Here is a 25,771-nt window from a genome sequence, read left to right as displayed (position 1 = left end):
AGTCAACTATTACAGCTTGTTGTTGGCTACGGTGTGAGTGTGTCTGGATGAATTATTATAAGTGATGGTTTTGTGATTTAGAATTTCTTCACGCAATTCTTTAAGTTAAATGAGGGAAAAAAGAGTGCTGTACTGTCACCACGCTGCAACCGGTATCATCTGTTTACGTGCCGTTCGTTACAATATAAATAATGAATGACCATGGACGAGCTGTAAACTTAAGAGTTAGAGAAGACACGTTGAGTCTTGTCTTTTCAGCTTGGAATTTAACCTTTACAGCAATCCTTTTGGCTATATTTTTTACAGAGCCGGATGTGTACAAATAGATTGAATTAGAGTAAGAAAGAGTACTCTTTCTGGAGTAAGAAAAGATATTTCACACATACTTTGAAACCATACGGCCTTGGAACAGTAGATCTGAATCTGTCTGTATTGTAGCTTTATTTAATTGAGAAGAAAGTCACCTTGCTCTTACAAGCAGCTCTGTTAAGCAGAGTTTGTGTTAACACACCACACCCTTTGAATGAGGCACTTTTCCTTCCCTCCTGGTGTGAGGTGACAATGTGGAAAACATTTTTTTATTTATTTTACAACTTAAGCTATAACTGAACAGGTCAGGCAAAAAGTTTCCAAGTAATCGCGAGTGAATGAGTCAAATTGATGCAGATTTTTACAAAGAAAGTGTACTACTGTAATAATTTGAACTATATGAATATAATTATATCGTTAATAATTTCTTTAGATAAGTGATTCCATATTATTTTCCCTGTTAATCAAATTCTATAAAGTATGCATTTTTTACTGTGATTACGAGTGCAAATATTCATAGAAAAGGTTAAAACATTATCACTTTTTATGAAGTAAATAAACTTAATATAGTCAGAAGGAGCATGTAAAAACTTTTCCAAAATAACCACAGTATGTAACCGAATGAAAGACTTTGATGCTTAAAATGTTCATGAAGAAAGTGGAAAACTGGTGGGTTTTTTTATTTAAACTACCAATACCAGCCAATTACAGTTTACATAAAGTGTTAATATTCCTAAATTAACATCATTTATGACCTTCAGACATTTTATGCTCCTTTTCTTTTTATGCTCAATTACTAAAAATTCCCTTTAGTTGTAAAATTCCATATTAATATTCAATATTAGGCAGATTTAAACATGCACAGTAAAGAGATTAAATGACGCAATCGATTTACTAACAACCAATGCACCATGAGTCGGTCCGCCGCACCACTGTCGGTCTTTTTGGCCAACCAATCACCTACTGTGATAACGCGCTAAACTGTAGATAATTTCACATGGTACAGTGTTTTACCATGCATTTTGAATGGCTGCATCTGTATATTGATCCTCTATTATTAGTAAAAACTCATCCTTTGACAAGCACCACTTCTCACATACTATACAGTACATACCGTAAAAAACAGAATACTTTAAACTCTTTCCTGTGAAACCTGACTTTGAGTCGATGGTTATGTCTTAATTGGGCAGATGATGGAAATGCACCACAGCTTTTTACATTCTGTCAAAGATTCATGTAACTTTCAATTGTCCAACTTTTTCAAATGGAATGTTTACACAAGAAAAAAAATTCTGAGAACAAACCCTAAGTTTGTGCCTCTCTGTTTTCAGCAGACTTCTAAAACAAGGATATTACTGCATTTCTTAGACTCAGTTACGGTTCTGGAGCTGCTTTCAGTTTTAGCGCTTTATTTTCTATGATGATTGGATTCAGAGTTGGAGTACTAATCCATGGTTTTCTTACTAGTGGTATAAAAAAGGTTATGTCTGTCACTAAGAAAAGTTTCTGCTTTGCATAATCAGCTGTCATTACATTTTTAGCTTACAGCAGGCCTGTAGTACAGGACATTCTGCTTAAATTTCTAAATAATCAAATAATGACAATGATAGCAATGAAAGAGTGATGTATGAGCACCTCTATGAGCAATCTTCATGTATCCTGTGAACCCTCTGCATAAATTAGGTCTTGATGTATAAGATTTTGGAAACACTTAAGGACAGCTTTGTTCAGGAATACAACTTCATCACTGTAGTGTCATAGTATTGGGCAACTTCGCAACCTCGTGTCGATCAACATAGTAACAGTTCTGCTTACAAGAGACTGAATGAGTAAAATTAGGCAGTAAAATGGACTAAGCTGGGTTCCTTTGACCTGAACCAGCAGCTGAAGTGGCTCCATCCACCAGAGAGTTTATATTGTACCTCGTTTTTCAAAAGAAGCACATTTGTGGTAGCTAAAAGTTTAACCTATGTCTAACAAACCAAAACCAATAACCTGACAGGTGAACAGGTTTTATCAAATGTTCACTTTGGTGCTGACTCTAAAACTAACCTAACCAAATGACTGATATCACAACAAGATCTATCTCTTCCTGTGTTCCTTACGTATTTATAGAGAAACCTATTGAAAATCATCTGCGTTTGATTTCTCTCTTACAAACTTATGTGTAGGACTACATTTATTTTCCCTTTGGAGCATTCCTAATCCGCCCTCTAGTGGATTAAATTTACACAGGCATTCTAAGATTCAGCTGCTCTGTTACATTTCCCTAATGTTATGTCCCTGTGTTCTTCTTAATAAGATAAGGTTGCATTCCACTAGTAAAAGCATGTGGACATTCAAGCTATTACATCTGTTGATGATGATAAAGTGAATGTCCAACTTTCCCTGGCTTATGTGAGTGAAATTAAATTAAAAAGCATTTCACATGACATTGTCTGGAACTATGGAACTGAATGATTAACATGCAAATGACTGGGATCAATAAACAAAGATATTCTATACTATTTCATCAAAATTATTAAATCACTAGTGAGGAAAAATGTGGAGCCATTCTGTTAAGCATGGATCATGTCACAAATCCACCAAGCAGCATTTCATTAGCAGAGTTTGTGGAGCTTGTAAAGAGTACATCTGAAAATGTGCAGCAGTTTAAGTTTAACAGCAGACTCTATGTTTCAGGTGAGTCTAGAGTGGGTTTTGGCAAATCTGAAACAACATTGCAAATTTAGGAGAATACTGATTGACATGCGCTATGACTGACAGGTGTGCAGAGTGAACGGTGCAGTGCCACTTACTTTTAAAAAGCACACTTTGGAACTGCTTATCTGTTGATTAGACATGTGAGCAGCCCATACATTTTAGAATTAGCATTAATGAATACCTGCCCTTAAGAGAAACCTTATATTGATATTGAAGAGCTCAAACATCTGGAAAAATCATTATACATCTTAAAAGATGTTTCCTTAGTTTACTTGCCATGAGCATCTACTATAAAAACAAATCTAAGAATCATACTGGAAATACTGTATACATAAACATCCCTATACTCTCACTTTATTGTAACGTACTTATATCTTAAGTTAGGCCAGAAGCCATAGCACCCTGCAACTCACAACTGGCAGCCCACTGAAGCTGGTCAGTACCTGAATGGGAGACCTTGAATGGGGCCCAGCAAGGGGAGCTCACCCTGCGATCTGTGTGGGTGCTAATGCCCAAGTACAGTGACGGGGACACTATATTGTAAAATAAGGTGCCTGCGTTCTGGCCAAATTTCCCATTGGCTCTTACCAATCATGGCTTTCTAATAATCCCCATCTATGAATTGGCTTCATTACTCTATTCTTCTCCCCACTTATAGCCAATGTATGGTGAGCATACTTGCGCACTATGGCTGCCGTCGGACCATCCATGTGGGGCTGCACATTGGTGGTGGTGGAGGGGAGTCCCCATTACCTGTAAAGCGCTTTGAGTGGAGTGTCCATAAAAGTGCTTATACTGTATGTGTAAGCAATTATTATTATTGTATATTACCATCTGGTTTGAATTACATTTGTTTATTGGAATGTAAACACTGCCACACTGTCCTCTAAAGGTAAAAATAAGTCATTTCACATTGTACCCTGACCTAAGAACCATACCCTTAAACAGTTTGGATTAACATTCTAAAGAAAATTTTGAAAATGCCTTCCTTTAAAACAACAGGTTGTGCAAACTTTAGATATACTATACACACATATAAGTGCATTGGATAGAAATTCCTTCCAAAATGAAAAACAAAGGGAACTCCTCAGGGAAGAAATTCTACTTTTACAATGCTAACATCCGAGCAGTGTCTTCTGTAGATGCTTCATTTTTCTCTCTGTTTTGGAAACCCAGAGAGACTGCTTCTCACAATAAACACCCTACAGTCTGCAGTGGGAAAGTCATACCTTGGACCACTCGGAGGCTTCCCAGACTGTGAGGCAGTCCCGACCCTCACAGCCCTGCACCATGGCGGGCTTGGGCCCCAGGCAGTAGAGGTCTCGGGTGTTAATGTAGGAGCCGTTCTGCAGCTGGTACACACAATACACGTCCCGCAGCTGGAGCCCTTTTCCACAGGTGACAGAACAGGAGCCCCATTCGCCTGCTACCCACCTGCCAATCACAGGACAGGAGAGACCACAATCATCACTGCAGGTCAGAGCAAACAGGCATAAAACTCACTCACTAAAACTGAACTGAGGTGCTCAGGAATGCAAATGGAGTGCTGACCAACACACTGTTATCATTTACCCTCCTTTAATAAATAATGAAGCTCCCATGATAAAAGAAACCAACACCTTATTTCTCTGATCTACTAAATAATCTATTAGAATTAAACACAAGAAACCTTTTTATCCAGATTGTCCAAAAGATCTTAAACATTTTTTTTTCTGTTCACACTTGATGTTTCTTGATTAGAAGACTACACTAAATCAGCATAGGAGGGACTCAGGTACAATGACAAATGAGATCTAATCAGGTCAATGTATGTCATTGTGAACAAACAACTCATACGTGGTAGGTTAGAGTGAAGTAAGTAGGTTTTCAGAACATAATCCCTCAGAAAAATGTATCAACACACAGGGATACCAATATTGGCATTTTTAGGCATTTTAAGGGCTATAATGAAATCAGACCAACAAGTGCTGGGTTCCTCTTCAAATATCAAGAACAGTCTCCCCAGAGACTATGATATTCATACTAAAATATATGTATATTTAAATTAAAAAGAGCACCCAGAAAAAAGAGTGCAAGTCACAAACCACAAAACACGCATGAAATAAAAATTCAACAAATGTTGACTTGTGATTAATAAACATTGTATGTCGGCATATTTTAATTAATAAACAATGCTTAATGATCTGTAATGTTAAACTGTTTTCTTTACAAATTAATGTTCTAAAATAATATTGTATTTCTGCCTACTTTTATTAATGAAGAATGCTTAATGATCTGTAATTTGTTGTTAAAGGTCTGATATTTTTTAACAGATTCCTATAATGTGGTTTTGTCGCTGTGATTTTTCACTGGGTTATGTAAAAATGCTATTAAAACAAAAAATCTAAATATCTTTTGACAGATTATATCAAAAGGTAAGCTAGATAACTTTACTACAACTACCAGGTTTAAAAGGAAAATCCATTACCATACAACAATATGTAAAAATTATTTTGATTACTTGCTGTTAATGAACTGCATTCTTATTAAAAAAAACTTAAATGTCTTTGAGTTTGAGACTAGATAGTGGAATAAAATATGTTTAGGCAAATGAGGCAAAAAAAGGATGAATAACTGAGTGGCTTCCAGCTGAGGTCAATCAGTGTGGAGAAAGTCTATTTTCTCAAATAAAAATTTAAGGAAATGAAGTTTAAGATTATAAAAAGCATTTCCCTTTGCAAGAAATAAAGAAAACTAACATGACAGATATCAGTAAAAATCATTCAATTAAAATAAATTAAGATTTTCTTTTAATTCTATATACTGTAGCCTATGAACAGACAACAGTTTTTTATAAGAAAACAAAATACTGTAATCACAGTATTTAATAAAATATACATGTACCAAACTACAGTATGCTCTATCTCAGTATATACTGTAGATAATACTGAACATGTTTGTAAGGATGCTTGCAGACACAACAGAATACGAAATTGTTGTATTCGTATAATCGTTGTAAAACCATTTTTTGAGGCGGAGCCCTTGTTGAGTAAACTATGTGTTGCTAGGCAACCACAGCTGAACAGAATCATGAGTTAACGTAATTCAGCAGTGAGATGTCTTTAAGAGCAAGCGTCGTACTTCCCCGAGAGGACACCAAGGCAAGACCTCAGTTCTCCACTAACCTGCAGTGTAATTCTGGCTTACTTAAACAAGCGTCAAACCTTTCCCGTTCTCTCAATGATAGACTCGTCTCTCAATCCTCTTTATTCACTGGCAGATTTTCACTTCCCAGCTCTCCTCCAGTTCTCCCCAAGTGTCAAAAATCCTTCTCCCCTATTTACTACCTCCTCTTAACTACCCTGTCTTTTGTTCTCCCATGCTTCATTAACTGCTGGTTTTTCTATCTCCTAACACCTGAAGAAGGCTCCAGAGCCAAATCATTGTGTCTCTTTTCTTTTCCTTTCAGCGAGATATGAGCATGTCAGTCTCGGAGGAGACTGAGGAGAGAAACTGTGTGCGTTCCCAAACCCCAGAAATATCCAGGAAGATCTATAATTTCAGAGGGAAGTAGAAAAGTAGGAAGTAGAAAAGGCCAACAGTGTCAGCTGAATGAAGGTGAAGGAAAGGGCTCGTTTGGCAGCTGACCTCTGTTAGAAAATGAGTGGTAAACTTCTGAAGTAAATAAGAGTTGAGTGGGAGCTGCTGATTTGGTTGAGAAAGCTGAGTGGACTGGGCACAGGGAAAGGTGCGTTGGCAGCTACGTATGCACAGCCTGAGAGAAGAGAATGAAGTGTGTTATTAAGTCTCACTGTGAGAGTGAGGTGCTGAAGACTTGGTATTGAGAGTGTGTTTAAGCCTGAGCATGAGAGTGAGATGCTGGAGACTCATATGTGTATTGAGAGTGTGAGACCAAGCCTGATGGCATCGTGAGAATGTCAGTGGCTAGAATTGGATCTGGAAGTCTGGGGCTTGATTTGTGGTAAGAGACCCAATAGCCATTGTGGAGTGTGAGTCATCTGGGTGGAGGAGGCTCCTAACAAGAGTGTCACTGTCATCAAGGTGCAGTGAAGGCCTCAAAGGGTAGTATCCTTGGATGTTGTTGTGCTGATAAGGTAAAGAAAGCGGTACATTGAGTCTGGCCAAACAAGTTTGACTGAGTCAAGGGCCATCTACTGCTACTCCCCAAAAGGGATGAGCCAGAGGGCGAACACTGTGTGTGAAGCTCATCAAGTCCAGGAATCCGCTAGTAAATGGCTTGGCGATGCAAGGAACCTGAGTAATGATCTTGAAGCAAGATGTGAAGACGGGGTTAATTTTAAGTCCTTTCTGCATGAAGATTAGACTTCTAAAAAACAAGCTGGAGTTTATGGCAGGAAAGGGGGTTAACTGATAAGGATTCCAGATGCAAGCTAGGAACCCCTGGGGTGTAATCTTAAACTGACCATTTGGCCAGGATCTCTTAACTGGCCAAATACCATGACCCCCTCTTTACCATAAGACCGAGTGACGTCAGAAGCGGATAAGAAAATACGATATAAGCCTAAAGTTTGTACCGGCACATTAAACAATACTTCGGTTTTGTTGTTTCTTGCGGGAAACAAGACTTTGGCTTTATTGTTCCTTGCATGCAATAAACTCATCTGTTTTACTTCATCTCGGGATCCAGAACCTTACTCTTTCTGTTACAACAATTTCATAAGAGATCATATAGGACAGTAGCATAGAGAAACCAGAGATCTCTGAATATGTGATCCCACTGGGGTAGTGCCTGCCACTGTAGGTGCGAACAGGCGTGTCCATCACTCTGAACATGCCCCTCACAGCTGGCTTTGGAACTTTTTCATACTATTTCTCCATTTCCAGGCACTCTCCTCTGAGAGCGGTGATGAGCACAGCCCCCTCATCAGGTCTACCAAGACACGGGGTGCACATATTCTGAGATCTCTGATCTGCTTATTCACTGTGACAAGCCCTCCGTAACTGGTTGCATTATCTACAGCAAATCTTGAATTGAATTTGCTGCTGCTTCATTTTTTTGCCAATCTTCCTAATAATCTAGAAAGTTGACTAGCTTATTAACTATTACATCAACAAGATAACTGATATAAATTAAGAAGATATAATCTCCGCTGACTTCCCTGTCTTTCTCACAGCCGAAGAAGACCCCACAGCCGAAAGTTGTGTTTCCTTTCTTCTCTCTTTAGCATGGAATAAACCTTAACTTTTTCCTTAATTAAGAACAGCAGTGGGTCTTGTACAGATCCAAGCGGTACTCCCCTAATTAAATCTACCTAATTTGAGTAACCAGCCCTTATCTGTACCCTCTGTTTTCTATTTAATGATAAATTCTGAATCTTAACAATCATGTTTCCCTGAATGCCTACCACCAATAAATTGAGAATGAATCCTCTATGTGGAAGAGTCTTCAGAAAATTAAACAACATATCATATGTCATGCATTTAAAAGTTTCTAAATCTGGGCTAACAATTTTAAACAGGTTTAGTTCTAATAATTGTTATTTTGCACTTAATTGAAGTCTGCAAGTCTTGGTTCAGTTTTCACACCTTTGTTATGGATTGGTAATACAGTACATTAGCTATTCTCCATTCCCTGGGTAAGCCTGTTTTAAGGAACTGGTAGAAGAGTTGCTTCAATGACTTTTGAATAACATTTTTCCATCAGGCCCTGGGGATTTATTCACCTTCAGTGCTATTTGTACCCAACACACTTCTGCATCTTCTATGCTAATATTGTTTAATGAAAGAACTTTGTCCTTCCTCTGCCCGACTCATGTTGTTGACTTTTTCCTTAGTGAACACCTGACTGAAATACAGTATGCACTGAAAACATTGTCTATTTCCCCTTGCCTAGAAGTTTTCCATCATCGTGCTGGATATAATTTACTTCATTCTTAACAGTTCCTTTAGTGCTGTAATAGTGTATGAACTTATGTATTTTAGCCTCCATTGTAACATTCCTTTCAATTTCTAACTTGTAGAACTTGTAGAAAGTAGAACTGACCAGGCAAATGTAAGTTCTCACCTTGACTGGCAGGGGTGGACATTGCAGCGCCTGACCTGAGGGGCTGGACGATTCTCCACCCAGCAATGGCTGTCATTTGTCACAGCCATGGTTTTGTTAAGAATCTTCATGCACGATACAACAGTTCGTCTTTCCCCTAAGAAAAAGTAAAACACACATTAGAAAATTCTGATGAATGTGATTAAGAGTAAAAGTTAACACTAATATTTTTCCATGTTAATCTATATAGAATTTCTAAAACTCTACTGCTAAGATAGATGGTAATGAGGGCAGAGGAATCTTAAGAAATCTTTGAAACTGTTATATCCATGTAAAACATACTGGTAATTCTAAAAATCATATAATTTTGTCAAATAAAATGTAATCACATCAAAATCAGTGCTGACAACAAAAAATGTTTGTTATACTTTTAGATGATAAAAGTCATTTTTAATCATACTGTATCAATATTAATGTGTTAACTAATGACAATATAATACAGTGTTTCTGATCATATGTCATGGGTCTGTGTAGATGTTTTAACTAGTAGACCGGAAATGATGTGTAATCTTTCAGAATCAGCACATTTAAGATGTCTTATTTGAATTTTTTTTATTTGCTGTGGAAATTCTGAATTTCTTCTGCACTAATGAACAGACATAACAATCATTACCACTGCTGGTGGGGTTTTCACTGCCCATCTGGCCTTTCTGGCCCTGGCAATGTGACCTGTAGCTGCCAAGTTAATTACATCTCTATAACCATCTCATTATAAAACTCTTCTGTGTACTGCTATGGAATAATGGCCAAGTGTCATGAATTGTAAAACTCATTTTACATTCGGCAGGGACAAGCTAATGAATTAATCCTCCATGTTACCTGGACTTGCAACTTCATTTAAAAATGTTCACAAAAAAGACCCCAAGAAACATGGAGAAATAAAGTTGTCAATTCTCTTATTTTCATAGTTACATGTCATTGCCATACTGTACATACTGTAGCTTTCCATTTCTATTATAATGCCAATCATTAGCTGACAATCTTGAATGCTAAAAAATAATAAACTGCAATACCTGTCTACAAAATATTTCTCATTACAGGTCCTGACTACAACCTAAATCAACACATGATTAATTAAGGTAGTCAGGCTCCTATACAAAAGCAAATGATCCAATATTTCAGCATAATTCATTTGCCACTTTATAAACCTACAGACTAGATTTGTATAACTAGGAAGCAATAACAAAATACAGTTTAGAAATATTATTATAAATTATTTAATTGCAGGGCAAACATTTATTTTTAGTTGCTAAATAGACTTTACAAAAGTAGAACCCATCTTTTTAAATGATAAAATTTATCCTTTGCTCAAGGAAAGAAAAAATAATTTTGCTTATAATACATGGCAGCCAACCAGCTTTGAGGATTGGTCAATTATTTTCTGTTACAATAAGATGCAGGAATAAATAGCAGTTTTTTTAGTCAAGGCAATAGATACTGATAACATTGTAGTAGCAAGGACAACTGATAATTCTTGACAAACAAATACTAGTGCCTTTTTTTAAAACACCCATATGGTACTTGCTTAGCCATCTAAGTTTTAGAAGGACTGGATGTACTATAGTTGAGAAATTGTGGATGGTCTTCTCCATTTACTAGGGGCTGAGGAGGAGATAAATTAGGCCTACTGCAAGTGTGAAATCTATATAATTCTAGATAGGATGGGTGGGCTGTATGAAGACAATACAGAGTCCTGTTAGCATGAAATTCATTCTCTGTAGAGATCTCAGATTTCAGGTGGGCACAATTCATTTAATTGAAAGGAAAAGAGCTTCACACTGTTTAGACTGTAAGTCACAAAATATTACACTGGAAGAGGCAGGAATCCTGGTAACCAAGGAAACAGCTGATCAAGACAGGGATGTAATGAAACACCTGCCTCTTTTAACAGTCTCTGGAGTACTGTATGTCTCAATAGTTTTTAGATATCTGTATTGGGATTAACTATTTTATTATTTGTAACTTCTATTTTGGGATGCTTTTCATGTTAGTCAATGTACTTTACATGAGATGTGTGAAGAATCTGTCATTTAAGGGCAAAACAGTTAAAGCCTTACAGACTCACATATTTTAAGTTTTCAGTGGAACAAACATTATCCGTGTCAGCTGTGCTTAAAGACTGTCACACTTTAAGTCTTAAGGCTAGGGCTGTAAATATTTTCCTCAGTGTAACTTGCAGCAACTGTGGAAAGGAATAGCTTTTCAAGGGCTTAGTCATAATATTATTAGGCTTAATGAAATGTTCCATTCAATCTTAAGTGACCACAGAAACTTTCTAACCAAATTAGAAAAAGTTACCAAACTAATGAGGTTACTAGTTACACAGCTGCATTCTGATTAGGATTTTCCAGGGGGCAATGTCAAGAAATAATTTGCACTTTTGATATATTTGTTATTTTTGCAGCTAAATATACATTTTAGTTTGGCTAAAGTTTTATTTACATGATCATAGGTGAATCTATATGGAATGTACAGCCAATAAACCTTTCATATCTTCTTGCAGTTAGCAGTCTGGGATAAAAAGGGATCCTATATAAAGTACAATGTAATCCAGAGTGGATTACAACATAAAAGGATCATATTAATATATGATTAGTTGGTAATTGGGTCAAAAACCTATGACCCTGCCTGTTATAACTCTGAATATATGTTAGTTTAAGAATATTTTTTCTTTGTACTAAACTAAATTTCAGTCTGTATCTACATCTTTAAAAAATATACAAATATTAGTAGGAATAATAACACCCAACAATTAAGTAATATTGAAAATGCTTATTGAGTGTTTTAGTCACAGTAAGCTTGGCTTAACCCACTTGGCTGAGGCAACAGCATGGGGCTAGGATCCCAATGGAAAATGGGAGGTAGGGGGGACCTGAACTATGACAGTGATTTGCTGCTGCTCATCCTCTCCTTCTCCAATTCCAACATCTCTCACACTGGTCACAGGTGAGGTCAGAAGAGGCTCACATGAATGGCACTCAGCACTAGGGTCAATGATCAGAAAGCATGCTCACACTTCACTTTAGGAAGCACCACCCCTCACTGTCCCCTGAATTCCCAGAATCTCCCTTCATCTTAGCCACTAATTCACAAAAAATCCCCAAGCTAAAATGAATAAACATGGTTGAGGGAATGAAAAGGGCTATATAACCTATTGAGACTACTCACAAAAATCAGAATTCATTAAAAATACACTGTATATTGGACATGGTCTGATTGTGTAGAAAAAATTTCCAAATACAGGAAATGCTTCCAGATACTGCACTTGGCCATCATCCAATACAATACTGTACATAAAGGCGTAATTCCACAGAATTTTAGGGGATCTGTGATGTCTGCATTGATTAGTTACTACACATTGAGACCATCTACACAATAACAATACAATACACAAAACATAAAGCCTTTCTTTACATTCCATGCCTGCAGAAAAAACAAGTTGTCCCCAATTTCAACTCACAAAAATTATAAATTCAGTCACGCCCATAAAAGCTCTTATACCAAATTTCTGTGTCCTGCCAACACTTCATCCAAAGACATTATGTTCAACTTCAAATCAGGAGCAGCATGATTCAATTACATAGAAATAAGACTTAATGAAAACAAGATGCAAACAAATGTTTTTAGATACATTTTAATTAGCCATCTCACTGTACTAAAACCAAAAGTAAATTCAGCTGAGTGAATGAAGAGTAACATCATCCATAGCAATAAAAAGTTATCCAAAAATTGCCTAGCTCTTGGTCACATCATTAACCTCATTACTAGATCCTTATTGTAGGCTCCAGATTTTCAAAGAGATACAGAAAAATTTGTGTTCTTGCCTTGTACTGACATAGCACTGTAAGACTGAAAAAAACTGCAAATAGCTTCTCAGGAACTTGCATAGAAATTGTGACTAAAATACACTGTTGCTTAAATGCACCTGTGCCAGTCAGCAATGTTTTTGTTCTTTATCTGTATATGACTATTAAAGTGAGAAAGAAAACTAAAACCTTTTAGGTTTCTACTGTAACTCTGAGAAAGATCATAAAACTCTGATGGTAGGACTATGTCGTCTACCTGTTTGGCTTTGCTCAAAGACCATAGTGTCCTTGTGCAGACTGCCTTGTGCTCTATGGGTGGACATTTGGTATGGTTTTAACTCTTTATGTCCTGTTGGGAAAATAGACTGCAGAACCAATCTAATCTCACAAAGAGCCTGGTGTGAGTTGTGCCACTAACGATGAATCTTAATTGATCTTGAAACTGATCTCAATTGTACTCTTTGTCATTGTTTGTGAGTGAATCTTTATTCTATAAATGTATCTCACTGATCATCCTTGAAAAAGGCATTAAGCTCATAATTTTGTGGATGTAATGAAAACAATGTACCTTGCACACCATGTATCAAACTATTTTACAACCTATAATAAACATCAAAAACAAAATATTAAATATAGATGCAGAAAATCATGTTGCGACATATAGGTCCCGCTGTCTTTAGTGTTGTGTAACAATGAAAACTTTGAGTTGTTTTCTGTCAAAAGAAGCATTACTATAGTATTTGAGCACATTTTATTTTTTCCCCACAGAATCAAAAATACAGTCCATTGAGGGGTAAACAAGAGATGAAAATGCCAGAATTTATAATATCCTTTTAATAACTACCACAGTCAAACTGATTTTTCCTGTGGTTTTACCATGATCATGCACTGCACTTAGTGCATTTAGCAGTGCCTTGGTTTGCTGTGGTTTGAATTATCTTTAACACAACTTGGCAAAGATTTCATTCAGCTAGGCTACACTTTATTCTGCTTTTAGCACACTAAGCTTTTACAAAGAACAGTATTGATGATGAGCGACGATGAGAACTGACCTCCTCCACACTGGACGCTGCAGTCCTCCCAGCTGCTGTGAGTCCAGATGTACAGGGGCTCTGGCTCCCTCTCTGGTTCACTCCTGTTCTCCACTGACTGGTTCAGTGAGATAGTATACTCATAATGGATTCCACAGGTCTGGTCATGAAACAGCAGGACCTTGTTTGGAAATAATGAATTGGAATTCTATTTTAAAACAGTAGCACTTGCAGGATAGGCTCATGGTCAATACATACATTTTTACCACTCTAGCGCTTCTTAACTTTGACAGTTCATTTTGCAAAAATGTTAAAAATCTTTTATGTACTGCTTAAATTATGTTTTATTAAATATTTTATATTAATTCAGGATGACTATGAAAATTATATTATCATTACATTTTATGTTTTGCTCAGCTCAGTGATTTGTCATTTTTGAATTTTGAAAATTAAAACTGATTTATTTTTCAAAATATTCTCAGGCCTTTTAAATCAGCCCTCACTTGCAGAGAGGTTCAACACTTTTGGTGCATAAAAAACAAATATTCATTGTCATGAACAGTTCTTTCCGGACCCTATGCAGACGACACAATCCGGAATAGTGAGGAAACACTAGGAAAAAGTCATGCAGGAGTATGGAGACAGGGGGGCGTGTCCTAGGTGTCCAGGGGAAGTGAGTCCGGGGCAAACGATCCAAGATAAAGTCCAAACGGGAAACCTAAGAAGCATAAGTCCATGGCCATGGATTAAAAACCAGGAACTGGGTCGGGACCGGCAGGGGGGATCAGGAACAGAAAGTTAATACCATAACGGAGCCAGATGCAGCAGGACCTGGGCTCTCACGAAACTGAATTCAATGAAGAGCCTCGAATGACATCTGCGTCTGGCTTTTAAGGGGGAACTGAAGAGGGGCTGGAATAAGGAACAGGTGTGGGTAATGGGGCAGAACAAGGAAGGGCTTGAGCGCCCTTAAGAGGAGGAGTAGCGATCGTGACACTCATGAGTTATTCTTTTCTTGCATAATCTTCTGAAAACTATGTGTGTGGAGAGTTAGGATTACTCTGTTTGTGAAAGACACCGCTTTTTTTCTTGTCATTTTTAATAAAAATTCCTATAAAAGTTCAAATAAAGACCCCCCAAAATCTGAAAAGGTCAAAAGAAAATCTTTGCATGTTTCTCTACAAAACTGAGAAAGAACTCAGCTGTTATTCAAAAATAATTGGATTGTCATGTAAATCATTATTAATAAAATGTTGCTCATACAAGCAATTTATTACGAAGTTCTTTCTGCAAGTAAGAAAAAAAATAAAAGGAAAAGGTAAGCCTCCAGTTAAATGAGAGATAAAGGAGGTAGAAATCTACTTGGCACTCTGTGTTTCAGAATGTTCAATAAAGCTTCAATGATGTTTAGATCTGTTGACTGAAGAGTCCTTGGAAGGTCTTTGATTTCATCCAGGTGTTCACAAAACCACTCTGTATGTGGGTATTATCATCTTGGAATATGGGAACACCTTGAGAAAACAATATTTAGGTGCACCAGGCTGTCTAAGGTGATTTTGTATTCCTTGCCATTATTCTTTCATGCAGAGTAATAATTGGACCCAATTATTCCCACGAGATGGCTGCCCATTCCCTAACAGGTCCACCACCATGTTTAACAACTGGGAACAAACAGTATGGAGTTTAAACAGTTGAAGGCTGCCTTTCTTTCTACCTTTGACTTTCTCCAAACAAACCCATCCAGATGTAAAAAAAAGAGTGGAAGATGACTCATCAGACCATATTACGTTCTTCCATTGCTAAGAAGTCTGGGTTTAATGCTCATTCACCAGGTTACGTTTTGTTTCCCATTGGCCTTTTTTACAAATGGTTTCTGAATGGGAGACCTACAGTAAATATCAGTTGTGTGAAGCTCACACCACAGTTTTTGTTGAGACTGGGTCATGGAGTTATAGATGCAGTTCTGTGGTATTTTATGAGGCAGTTTTTTGGCAACTATCCTGTTTAGCATCTATCTATCCCTGTCAGTGAGCTTTGACTTCAACCTGATGCTGTTTTCCTTGATTTGGAGTATGCCGTCTTGATGTTTGACACCGTTTCCTTTGACACATAAAATTATTTTGCAAGTTTTTGCGGCAATTCAGAAACCAACGACTTGACCTCTATGAAAATCTGTTAGATTTCTTGTGTTGTTCTAGAAACTCACATTTTAAACTGTTGATTTTAAGACATTTACAGAAGAAACACATTGGTTATTAGTACTGAAATTAATCTGAAACATATGCAGAATCCTTTATAAATGTAATTTAGTTACTTCAAATTCAAGGTCTTTTAATTAGTTCTATTATTTTGTCCAAGGAAACAAACACATTTTCTGTAATCTTTCAGTACTGTTTAATTTTTTATTGTCCAAAATCCTGAAACTGTGTTACAATCACTCCTCTGACTCCAGTCACTATGAGTCAGGTGTGAATGTTTTCATTTTGATTTGGACAGCACCTTCTTGATGTGATGTACTTCTTTAACAATCATTTTGAAAATATTTGATGCTTGTAAGTATCAAATTTATCCAAAGCACATCCAGGGTTTGCAGTCAAGGACGCTGCTTGAAGCAAAGAATGTCTCAAATAGTAGGGAAGTAATTCAGTGCAGAGCAGCAGCAATTAACCAGAGCATTCATTCAAGGTCAGGCATTAACGTCATGGATTCCAAGAGTGCCTTCAGGCTTATGAATAATGCTGTCAAATGTTAGTGAAAAGATGAAAATGCTAACTTTAAAGTCAAGTGACTTCCACAGAAAGTGTTTTTTTTTGTGTTGTGGCGGTGGGGGGGTGGGGGGTAGTGCGCTTTAGAGAGCTATACACAATCCTTAAGAAAGATAACTGGTCTCCCTTTGAATACACTGCATATAATCAGGCCTAATGCACTTTTGCAATTGTGTTAATTTGATCTTTTATTCAGTATGATTAACAATAAACAAGTACATTATGTCTTTCAGTCTTAAGGACAGTAAGGAACTTACTAACAGGACTACAATAAATCACAGCTTCAGACGAGGTCATTTATTACTGTATATGTCTATGGAAACACAGACATAGGGATGCACATGAAACCTCAGATTTATTGTTAAGAGATATTTAGTTTAGAAAAAGTGAAATGTGTATAAACTCAACAATTATCTAGGAACATTAAAGAAAGTTCACAGTTTTCATTTGAAAAGCTCAGTCTTATTTATAAATATAAATAACTTAAATATTTTGGCAAACCTTTAGAGACATTAACCTACAGAAATCAAGCACTCTTTAATTCCTTTAATACAGTACTTGCCCTATTAAGTTAGACTTCCCTGCGCTATTGATTTCAAAATAAAGTTGGTCTGCATTTGTGAGTCAACTGACACAGACACAGTATTGTCCTCTTCTGCAAGACAAATGATTGTTTTAATTTTTAAAGTAGCTGATTCTTGTTCACAATTGTTGGAATTGTAGCCATTAGATAACTAAAAACTGAAATAGTGCATCTCTCTCATTATGCAAAGTATTTTCTTAAAAAAAGAAAAATTACATTCACAATTAAGCATTTAAAAGCTCTCTCATTTAAGAGATACTGTTTCAAATAAGTACTTGTTTGCTGAATTACCTCTAGAACTTTGTGAGATATTGGCTAACAAATCACCCATGTTTAACACTTTACACTTAATAAATGCTTTCATCTTCTTAATTATCTATATTAATTATATCCAACCTGGTTTAAAATGAAAAAGAGTTAAATTTCAGGTGAAATTTAACACCCGAAGAAGGCTCCACAGCCAAAATGTTTTTTCTTTCTACTCTTTTCAGCATGGAATAAACCTACAGTATTACTTGTTCCTTTGCAGTCTACGCATGCTGACGCAGCTTCCCACCTGAACTGCTTTAAAATGTATGGCTGACCAAAATTCTCTGAAAACATACCACAAAGAGAGAAAGTGCTACAATTTCACAAGTTTCTTATGCAAATAAACCACCCAATTACTGTATATTTGGAATCACATTCTCTCAAAATATGTTTAAACTGTAAAGCTACATTCTCTCAAAATATTTTTTTAACTGTAAAACACATAGGGATGGTCATTAAAAGGTGCTAATGATATTCTAAATCATATAGATTTACTGTAGATCATGATATACTAAATCACTAAAATACGCTTACATTTAAATACTTTAATTTCTTGAATTTATAACATAACTCAGTCTTTGCAGGACTCAAGAGTTCATGAATTTGTAAAAGAAATTAAAATAAGCTCTGTCTTGAGGTTGAAAGAAAAGCCTTCCCTAGACATACAAACATAGGGTAATGACTTTACCATTAGGTGAAGGGGTGTTTTAGTGGGTCCCTTGGCAGACATTTTTTCCCAGAGTCCCCTCCTCACGTAGCGGACAGTAGTGCCAGCTAGCTGGAACTCCCCAGGAAGTTCAATCTTCCAGTCGCTGTTGATTGATCTCTTGCCAGAGTCTTTTAAAGCTGAGAAATTCAAGACCATGAGACAAAACAAGGCAATCAGTGTAACTGCACTGATAATCTGCACTGTTTAAGATGCACTCCAGTACTGCAAGGACATACAAGCACACATCTGTGAATGTTAACAAAGGGGCTCCAATGGCGAACCACTCCACATTGTGCTCTCATATGTCTTTTTCCCCTTCTCTCCACTGCATTTAAGGAAGCCTTTCCCAGTTAATATCTTTTGAGCAGGTTTAATAAAAGAGCTATGAATCCATCATGAAGACATAGTAACTGTTACAATATGTTGATCTCTGCAGTCTTGTTGAACTCCTTTTTTAAATAGATTTGGATTTGCCAATAATTTATATGATATGCACATTTAATATAAAATTGTGTCTTTGTCTTGGCTCTCAGGATCCATCATGTATGGATGTCCAAGTCTGCAGAAAACCCAGAAAGTTATTTTTTACAGGGGTTGCTTTTCATATTCAACTTTATTTGTCATTATACTTACACATAGTGCATAGTATAGGGAAAAGTGTTTCTCATTAGTCACTCAGGTGTAGTATATAAATAGAACAGGAGACAAGACAATTGACAGTAATACAATACAATAACATAACAGTGTAATCAAAACTGTGCAAATTCGCTAACAGAGAAAAGAATACAACAGGACAGAAACAGTGCAAAAGTAATTCGGGGAACAGAATTGTTGTCCTGTTGTCCTGCAAATGAAGAAGCTCACTGCTGCTTCGGAATCCTGGTCTCAGTCAGTCAGTGAGATGACCAGGGATTGAACATGTGATGTTTGGATCATAGACCTCAACCTGTACTCAGAGTTAATGCCTTTATTGATTAAGCCTCTCAAGAACACCACACTTTTCTGATTTGTTCTTGATTTTTGCTTTTACAGTTATAAGTATAAAATTATTTGATATAACAGCAAAGGTGAAAATAAAAGATAACACAAAGGCACAATAAAAGACATTTGTGCAGGCCTTTGGCCTAATGCATAATACCCACAACAAAGGCATGCTGAGGTGTAGATTGAGTTATGAAGGCATAATTTAGTTTACTGACATTTTTCTTCTCAAGAAATGGTGATATTTTTGTGCATTGGCTTGATGTGAGAAACACTGTGATTTTTATGTAGATCAAAGCAAACAGAAGAGACTGAGTGGATGAGAGAATACTAAAAAATCAATATTGAAGTAAACATTGGACAGTCATTAAAATCTGTGAACACATTACAGTATATACACAATATAAAAACATCACACAAAGAAAGATATATGATCAATGTATTGGGATTGAAATGCAGAATGACAGCATGCTATCTCTGTAATTCTATTATTAAATTACAAAGGCTTTTTCAATGTAACCATGTACAGCACTGAATTTTGTCACGAATGAGTTAACTATTCAAAAGCAGCACAGAAAAAACTCTCAAATCTCCAAGAGTCCTTGATTTGAATTTTTTGTAACAAAGCCAAAAAAAAAAGCTTCTCCAAACATATAAGTTTAAGGACACTTCTATTAAGAGTCTTTGTGTGACTGCTCAGACAAACCAAACTTTTGATACTATGAAAACCTCTGATACCTCAAAATTATACTTAATAGTTATGATTATTTTAGGAGATGGGCAGGACAGATGGAATTTATTTTAAAATGCCATTCAAACAATTAAAATAGAACTATAATTTAAAAAAGGTCATTTTTACTTTCCTTGAGTAAAAGATATCCATTTCTACACATAATTGACATACAGTACTGATTAATGAGTCTAAACTGTAAAAAATCACAAAAATGTGGAGCTCGAAGGAAGAGGGAAAATGAAACAATACAACTCTGCTCTATGTCTTTCCTCATCTCCAGGGTTACTCTGTGTATCAGAAAAGCAGCTTGCAAGAACAAAGTTCGCAAACACTGATTTGTGAGAATCTTCTCACTTCTGACGAGCAGAATATAACCATGCCTCCTGGGCATGGCACTGCACCAGTACCAGTACCTGACACACACTGCACCAGTACTACACATGCTGCCACACTGCACTAGAACAACACACACTGCCCAAGGACAACACACACTCTGCCACACTGCACTAGCACAACACACCAGAGAAGTGCGGAGACCTTTAGTTGGGCAGTGGCTCAAAAGGGGAGAAGGGGCACTTTCCAGGGCAGGATTTGTTACATTAGAGTATCCTGGACACAAATCAGTGTCCGCTTATATTTCTACATTACTGCAGAAATGTAGAAATCTCTGTAATTACTACTCATACAGCCTGTATATGTTTTGTAAATAGGCTACAGGCAGTTTTGATATTCATCAAAAGTCATACAACATTTACTAATGTAATCATTCTTGTGAGGCAAGACTCTTCTGCTGCTACCTGTGACCCAGTTATGAAGCAATGTACTCCCTTTAGCTGCCTCCCTAAATTCTTTTTTTTTCCTTCTTTTTTCTGAAGGCATGCTCTCCTGTTTCTGTGATTGAACCATATATACTGTATATACGACAAAGAATATGCATGTTAGCTGTTTAGATCAAATACAAAAAGGTTGGCTTGTCTACTCAGTTAACTAAATTTTCTTAAGAAAATCTCAAATCTAGCTAGATAAGTAGCAATGCAGACAATAACATGGCAATTTGCAATAGGTGAATGAAAATAGTATTTTTTATACACAAAGTGCTCCATATGACACCCTTGGTGTGTTGCTTTTGTAGAGTTCTTCTGAAAAATCTGTGTATCTTCTCACCGCTCACAAATGTTTAACACAGAAGTGTTAAATACAGAAGCAGAATCGTCAAGTGGCGAAAATAAATGCAATTGGTTGGACTTTTTTTCTACAAGCAAAAAAGGGCACTTGGGCCAATTTGTGCAAAGGGGCAGAGGCTTGAGCCACTATCGCCACCCCGCTCCGCACATCCCTGTAACACACACAGTATGCTGCCACGTTGCACCATCATAGGACACACACCAGCACTGCTTTGGTCAGGTCTCATGATACAGTAAATGCTGTGTCAGAGCAAGAAAGAGCATAGATGCTTTTACAGTCACTGACTTTCTCCTTTTACATGCCCTAAATCCACAACAAAAAATAGTCACATGATCAGGCTTACAAAAAACTAATATTATGGTGCAAAAAAAATTATACAGTAAAGGCAGAGCACCTACTACCGTTTTTCCCTGTTGTATAGCAACAGAAATATCACAGAATATTATCAGGATTGTTTTAATTTATTTAACTATGACAAAAAAAACTAAACAACTGAAAGCACCAGAATTACAGCTCAGTTCAGTATCCTGTTTAATCAGTTTGACACTTCCTCTGATTACAGGTTTAAAACAGCACAGGGAAAAGACTAAGGTCTTTCTCCAATCTACCATTTTTTAAAGAAATATCCCTGGGATGTTTGCAATAAAGTGTAACTCAATACAACATGTGTGGAGTAATACAAAAGGAAACTGTTTTTTGTGCTTTGAAGAACAGATGTTCTCCGCTCAAAGGAAGAGCATTAAATTTACTTCCAAAGCAACTTTGTGGATTACAAATGCTTTCTGTCTTTAAAGAGCTCATGTACAGAGTTAAATCACTTCATATACAGCACCTTATTTATAGAACTAACTTTATATACACTGTAATTATAAAATAGTTTCAACACACATAGCAATTTTCCCATGGTTACATATTGTTGTGAATATTAAAGATTAAACTAGACTGATCCACAGGACTTTTACACAAAGGCTATAATAAAACCATAAATGAAAGAAACCTGATCCAGAAAGTCTGCAGACAATTTATCCTGTTTCTAAAAAATAACCATTTGCTCCTCCCATAATAATATCTTTCTTCTTAACTGTAGCTGCTTTTGCCACTCACTATTGGGCAATTCGTGAGAACAGCAGTTTTTTAAAAGATCCCTAAAATAAGCATTGGGTAGAAGAAAACATTTCATTTCTGCTGTATTTATATAGTTTTAAGCACTTAAAAGTGTGCTGTTTCGATAATATGTGAAGGGTCACATCTTATCCACTGATGTTGACTCTTCATACAGTAAGAAAAAAAGTCTCCGTCTAAAGATTAGGAAACCTGAGAATTTGTAGACCCACACGCAGCATCCAGAACCCTTTCACTCATCTTCTTGTTTATATTCTGGTTTCAAACAATCAAAACAAAATATTTATAAATCTTTTAATACCCATTCCAGAGTGTATATAATATGTGGCAGTGCTGGTGAGATTTTCAGATTCTCTATTTAACACTGATAATAATATAATAAATATTATATAATATATAATTAATAATCATTATATTATAGTTGAAGTAGGTAGTTCAATAATTATATTATATATTATAGTTACTATTATTACCTTAAAGTGATGGGGCCCACTCCCTGCTTGCAGGGTGTTGCAGACCTCTAAAGTAAAGGAAATAAACTAATTGAGATCTTACCTTTGTGTTTGCGCAGTATATGGTGGTAGGAGGCCAGAAAAAAGAAATAAACAAAGGAGAAAAATAAGGGATGAGGTATGAAACTTGGAAATGTTTGATGGCTTGCAGTCATTTTTTGTTAGGTCTGGACCATCCCTTTGGTAACACTGGTGTTTTAAAAATAACTATCCATGTAACAATATTTTTTAAGGAAAGTATATTGAAGAAATAATTTGTTGGTGACTGTGGTATGTTTTATATATTGTGTTTAGTTATTATGGTGTACTTATTCGGTGTAAATGTACAAAGGGCTATGGTACTGTATCTTTAAGTATGGGAGGTTACAGGGCATGGACCCTCCACAATAAAGGGCAGAGGCTGAGGTTTCCTAAGGGGTTCAGGGAGGAAGGTCTCCGGTCCTTTTATAAAGGGCATGGAGGAATGTATGTTGATTTTTTTGTAGCTCCATCTGCTGCCTTATAAATAAATTAGGACTCTTTTTGTAGATTATTTTAATTGAGACCTACTAAGAACTGATTGTGGTGAAAGAGCAAGCATGTGACACAAGAATATATGAAACATCCAGCATCCAAGTGGCCAACACCACTTTTACACCTCTGATTATGTCTGAACTGAATGCAAAGTGAAACTGAGTACATTGGGGTTTTTTTATCTATCGGTTTTTTAACCCTCCCAGTCATAATCAGCTGTTTTTAAGTGATCACACAAAACACTTAAAAGCTGCAGAGATTCCTCAAAGCTGTTCAGAGCTTAGTCTGATTAGGTCCTTTTATCAGTGTTTCCAGTTGGAAGTTTACTGGATGATCCATGGGTTCAAATAATAAAAATGTACACTTAATGTAAGCTGTCTTTAGGTATCCATATTAAAAAAAAACATTTAAACATTAGAATCTGTATGTTTCACATGCCAGAAATCAAATTATTCTACCTTAAGAACATAGATGTGAGGGGGGCAATTAAAAATGCAGAAACATGTTGAAATGTTTAACAAATTAAATAGGGAAAAATAATATGAACATTGGACCTTCGGTTATAAACATGTGGTTTCATTCACTTAGGATTGACAGGTGTACAGTATAAAGTCATGTAAAGTCTGACTGCAGTTCAACCAGGAAACAGAATTGAATGCCTGAGGTCCTTCATCTCACTGACAGAACAGCAGTTAGGAACCGAATGCCATCCCAGTAGGCCTACCTGCGGAAGCCCAGGACCACAAAAAGTGTAGAGGACAATGGTGCTATAGACATCGCACAGCATTCGGTTGTCAGGGAAGGGACTCCCGTTGCAGGTTGTGAGAAACAGTCAGATCAGAGCTCACTTTCACTGCACAGCTTCATGTACACTTGAATTACTGTGTGCTTTCGTTTGAAATGTGAAACATGTGAAACGTTTAACAATGACTAATTATGATTTATACAGAAATTTAAGGAGAGAAATTGACACCAAGAACAACTATTTGTGTTCAGCAAGCCGAGTGCATCCCATTACCTTCTAAAACAGATACAACAGATACATGTTTGAAGGACGAAGTCTTTTTCTCACAGTAATATCTTAGGTTTGTTTCTTAAAATAGACCATAAGTCAAAACATCCACTATTAGGAATTGGGTTACTTGATAAATTAGGGTACTGTTACGTATCCAAGCCTTTTAATTACCTCGCTTTTGACAAACTGTGACACATTAACACTAAGGCTAACATTTAAACAAACAGCTAACATGAGCTGACAATAATTAATTTCAATATAAAAGGATGAAGGGAGTTTCAGATTTACAGCAACAACATAGGATGCCTGTATTGTGCTTACACCAAAATGATAGGGCATTATTTCTTAATGTCTAGTACAGCAGTTCCCAACCTGTGGCTCTGAAGCTCCAACAAGGGGATTTGGAAAAGAAAAAGCCAATGTGGCATTAGATTTCATTCTAATAAAAGCCATCGCTTCAAATCGATGTCCTGTGTTTGAATCAATGAAACAGCACCAGCCATCATTTGACGTACAGTAAGTTACCCATTACACACAAAACAGGAGTAAGCATGATGTGTTTGTGTGCAGAAATTCTTGAAAGTTGAAAAGGACTCCAGAGACTCCATAATGACAATAAACTTGAACTTGAACTTGAGAGTTGAAAAGGTCAGGAAATGCTGTTTGAGTGAATATAGTATTTTATATGCAAGTACCTCGATTAGAAATGTACAGGTATGGGGGAAACCAGACGATTTACTTCAAAAGGACAATTCCAGTACTACCTAGTACAAAACAGTTTATTGCATTAAACTATGCAAACCTGACTATGCAATCTGTTAGAATTTGTTTCTCACTAGCAAACAAGTACATGATCTCAAGTACTTTGAGCCACAAGCTCAAAGCTCCTTACAGAGACACCTGGAAATACCTTTGAAAGTTCCTTGCCAAAGTCATTAAAATCTATAATTAGCTCCTGCATGCAATGGCAGGATAGAAAATGTTATCAAACAGTACAAAATAAAACCCAGCTTTCACAATTATTTCAGGGACTTTTTCTGAGCTCATACCACATTTAACAATGAGGACCAGACAAGCACAACACTGTACAAAAAGGCTCTATCAAACTGTTAGAGAAAAAAATGCTGTTATATAGAATGCTGTACACTGTATATTTGTTTTGTTCTTCTTGGCAAAACATCACTCTTGTGGACAAAAACGTTTTAAAAACAGAAATAAATTGCTATTTACCGAGAAAGCTGTGTGATGGCTTGTCCTCTACTACTTTGATTCTCCGAGCACCAACAGGGATCACAGCTGCCTCAATGTAACCTGTAGCAATAGAAGCTCATGTGATGAAGGGCATCATTACACAGCCAAGACCTGGTTTAGGTTAGGAGGCACAGAGAAGCTCACCACACACTTGAAGTCAGATGTTTTTTGAATTTTTGT

The 25,771-nt window shown here is 36.5% G+C and overlaps 1 protein-coding gene and 1 long non-coding RNA gene across 3 annotated transcripts in view; one reads left to right on the top strand and one right to left on the bottom strand.

The window, feature by feature from the left end:
• The window catches only part of adamts17 (ADAM metallopeptidase with thrombospondin type 1 motif, 17), a 130,381-nt gene that overhangs the window by 23,228 nt on the left and 81,382 nt on the right, over window positions 1-25,771 (bottom strand). For both annotated transcript variants that reach the window (XM_015342986.2, XM_006628663.3), the window contains exons 16-20: window positions 25,571-25,651; window positions 18,259-18,416; window positions 13,935-14,094; window positions 9,038-9,173; window positions 4,242-4,446 (exon numbers count right to left, since the gene is read on the bottom strand). In XM_015342986.2, coding sequence (XP_015198472.1) covers window positions 4,242-4,446; window positions 9,038-9,173; window positions 13,935-14,094; window positions 18,259-18,416; window positions 25,571-25,651 — 740 coding nt within the window. The remainder of the gene's footprint in view (window positions 1-4,241; window positions 4,447-9,037; window positions 9,174-13,934; window positions 14,095-18,258; window positions 18,417-25,570; window positions 25,652-25,771) is intronic.
• LOC107076882 (uncharacterized) overlaps window positions 1-25,771 on the top strand; it is a 121,974-nt gene that overhangs the window by 72,733 nt on the left and 23,470 nt on the right. The gene's annotated exons all lie outside the window — the stretch shown is intronic.

The sequence above is a fragment of the Lepisosteus oculatus genome, chromosome 5, assembly GCF_040954835.1.
Source record: "Lepisosteus oculatus isolate fLepOcu1 chromosome 5, fLepOcu1.hap2, whole genome shotgun sequence".
NCBI lineage: Eukaryota > Metazoa > Chordata > Actinopteri > Semionotiformes > Lepisosteidae > Lepisosteus > Lepisosteus oculatus.
Note: the sequence above shows the minus strand (reverse complement) of the source record. Positions and strands in the feature narration are given on the sequence as shown.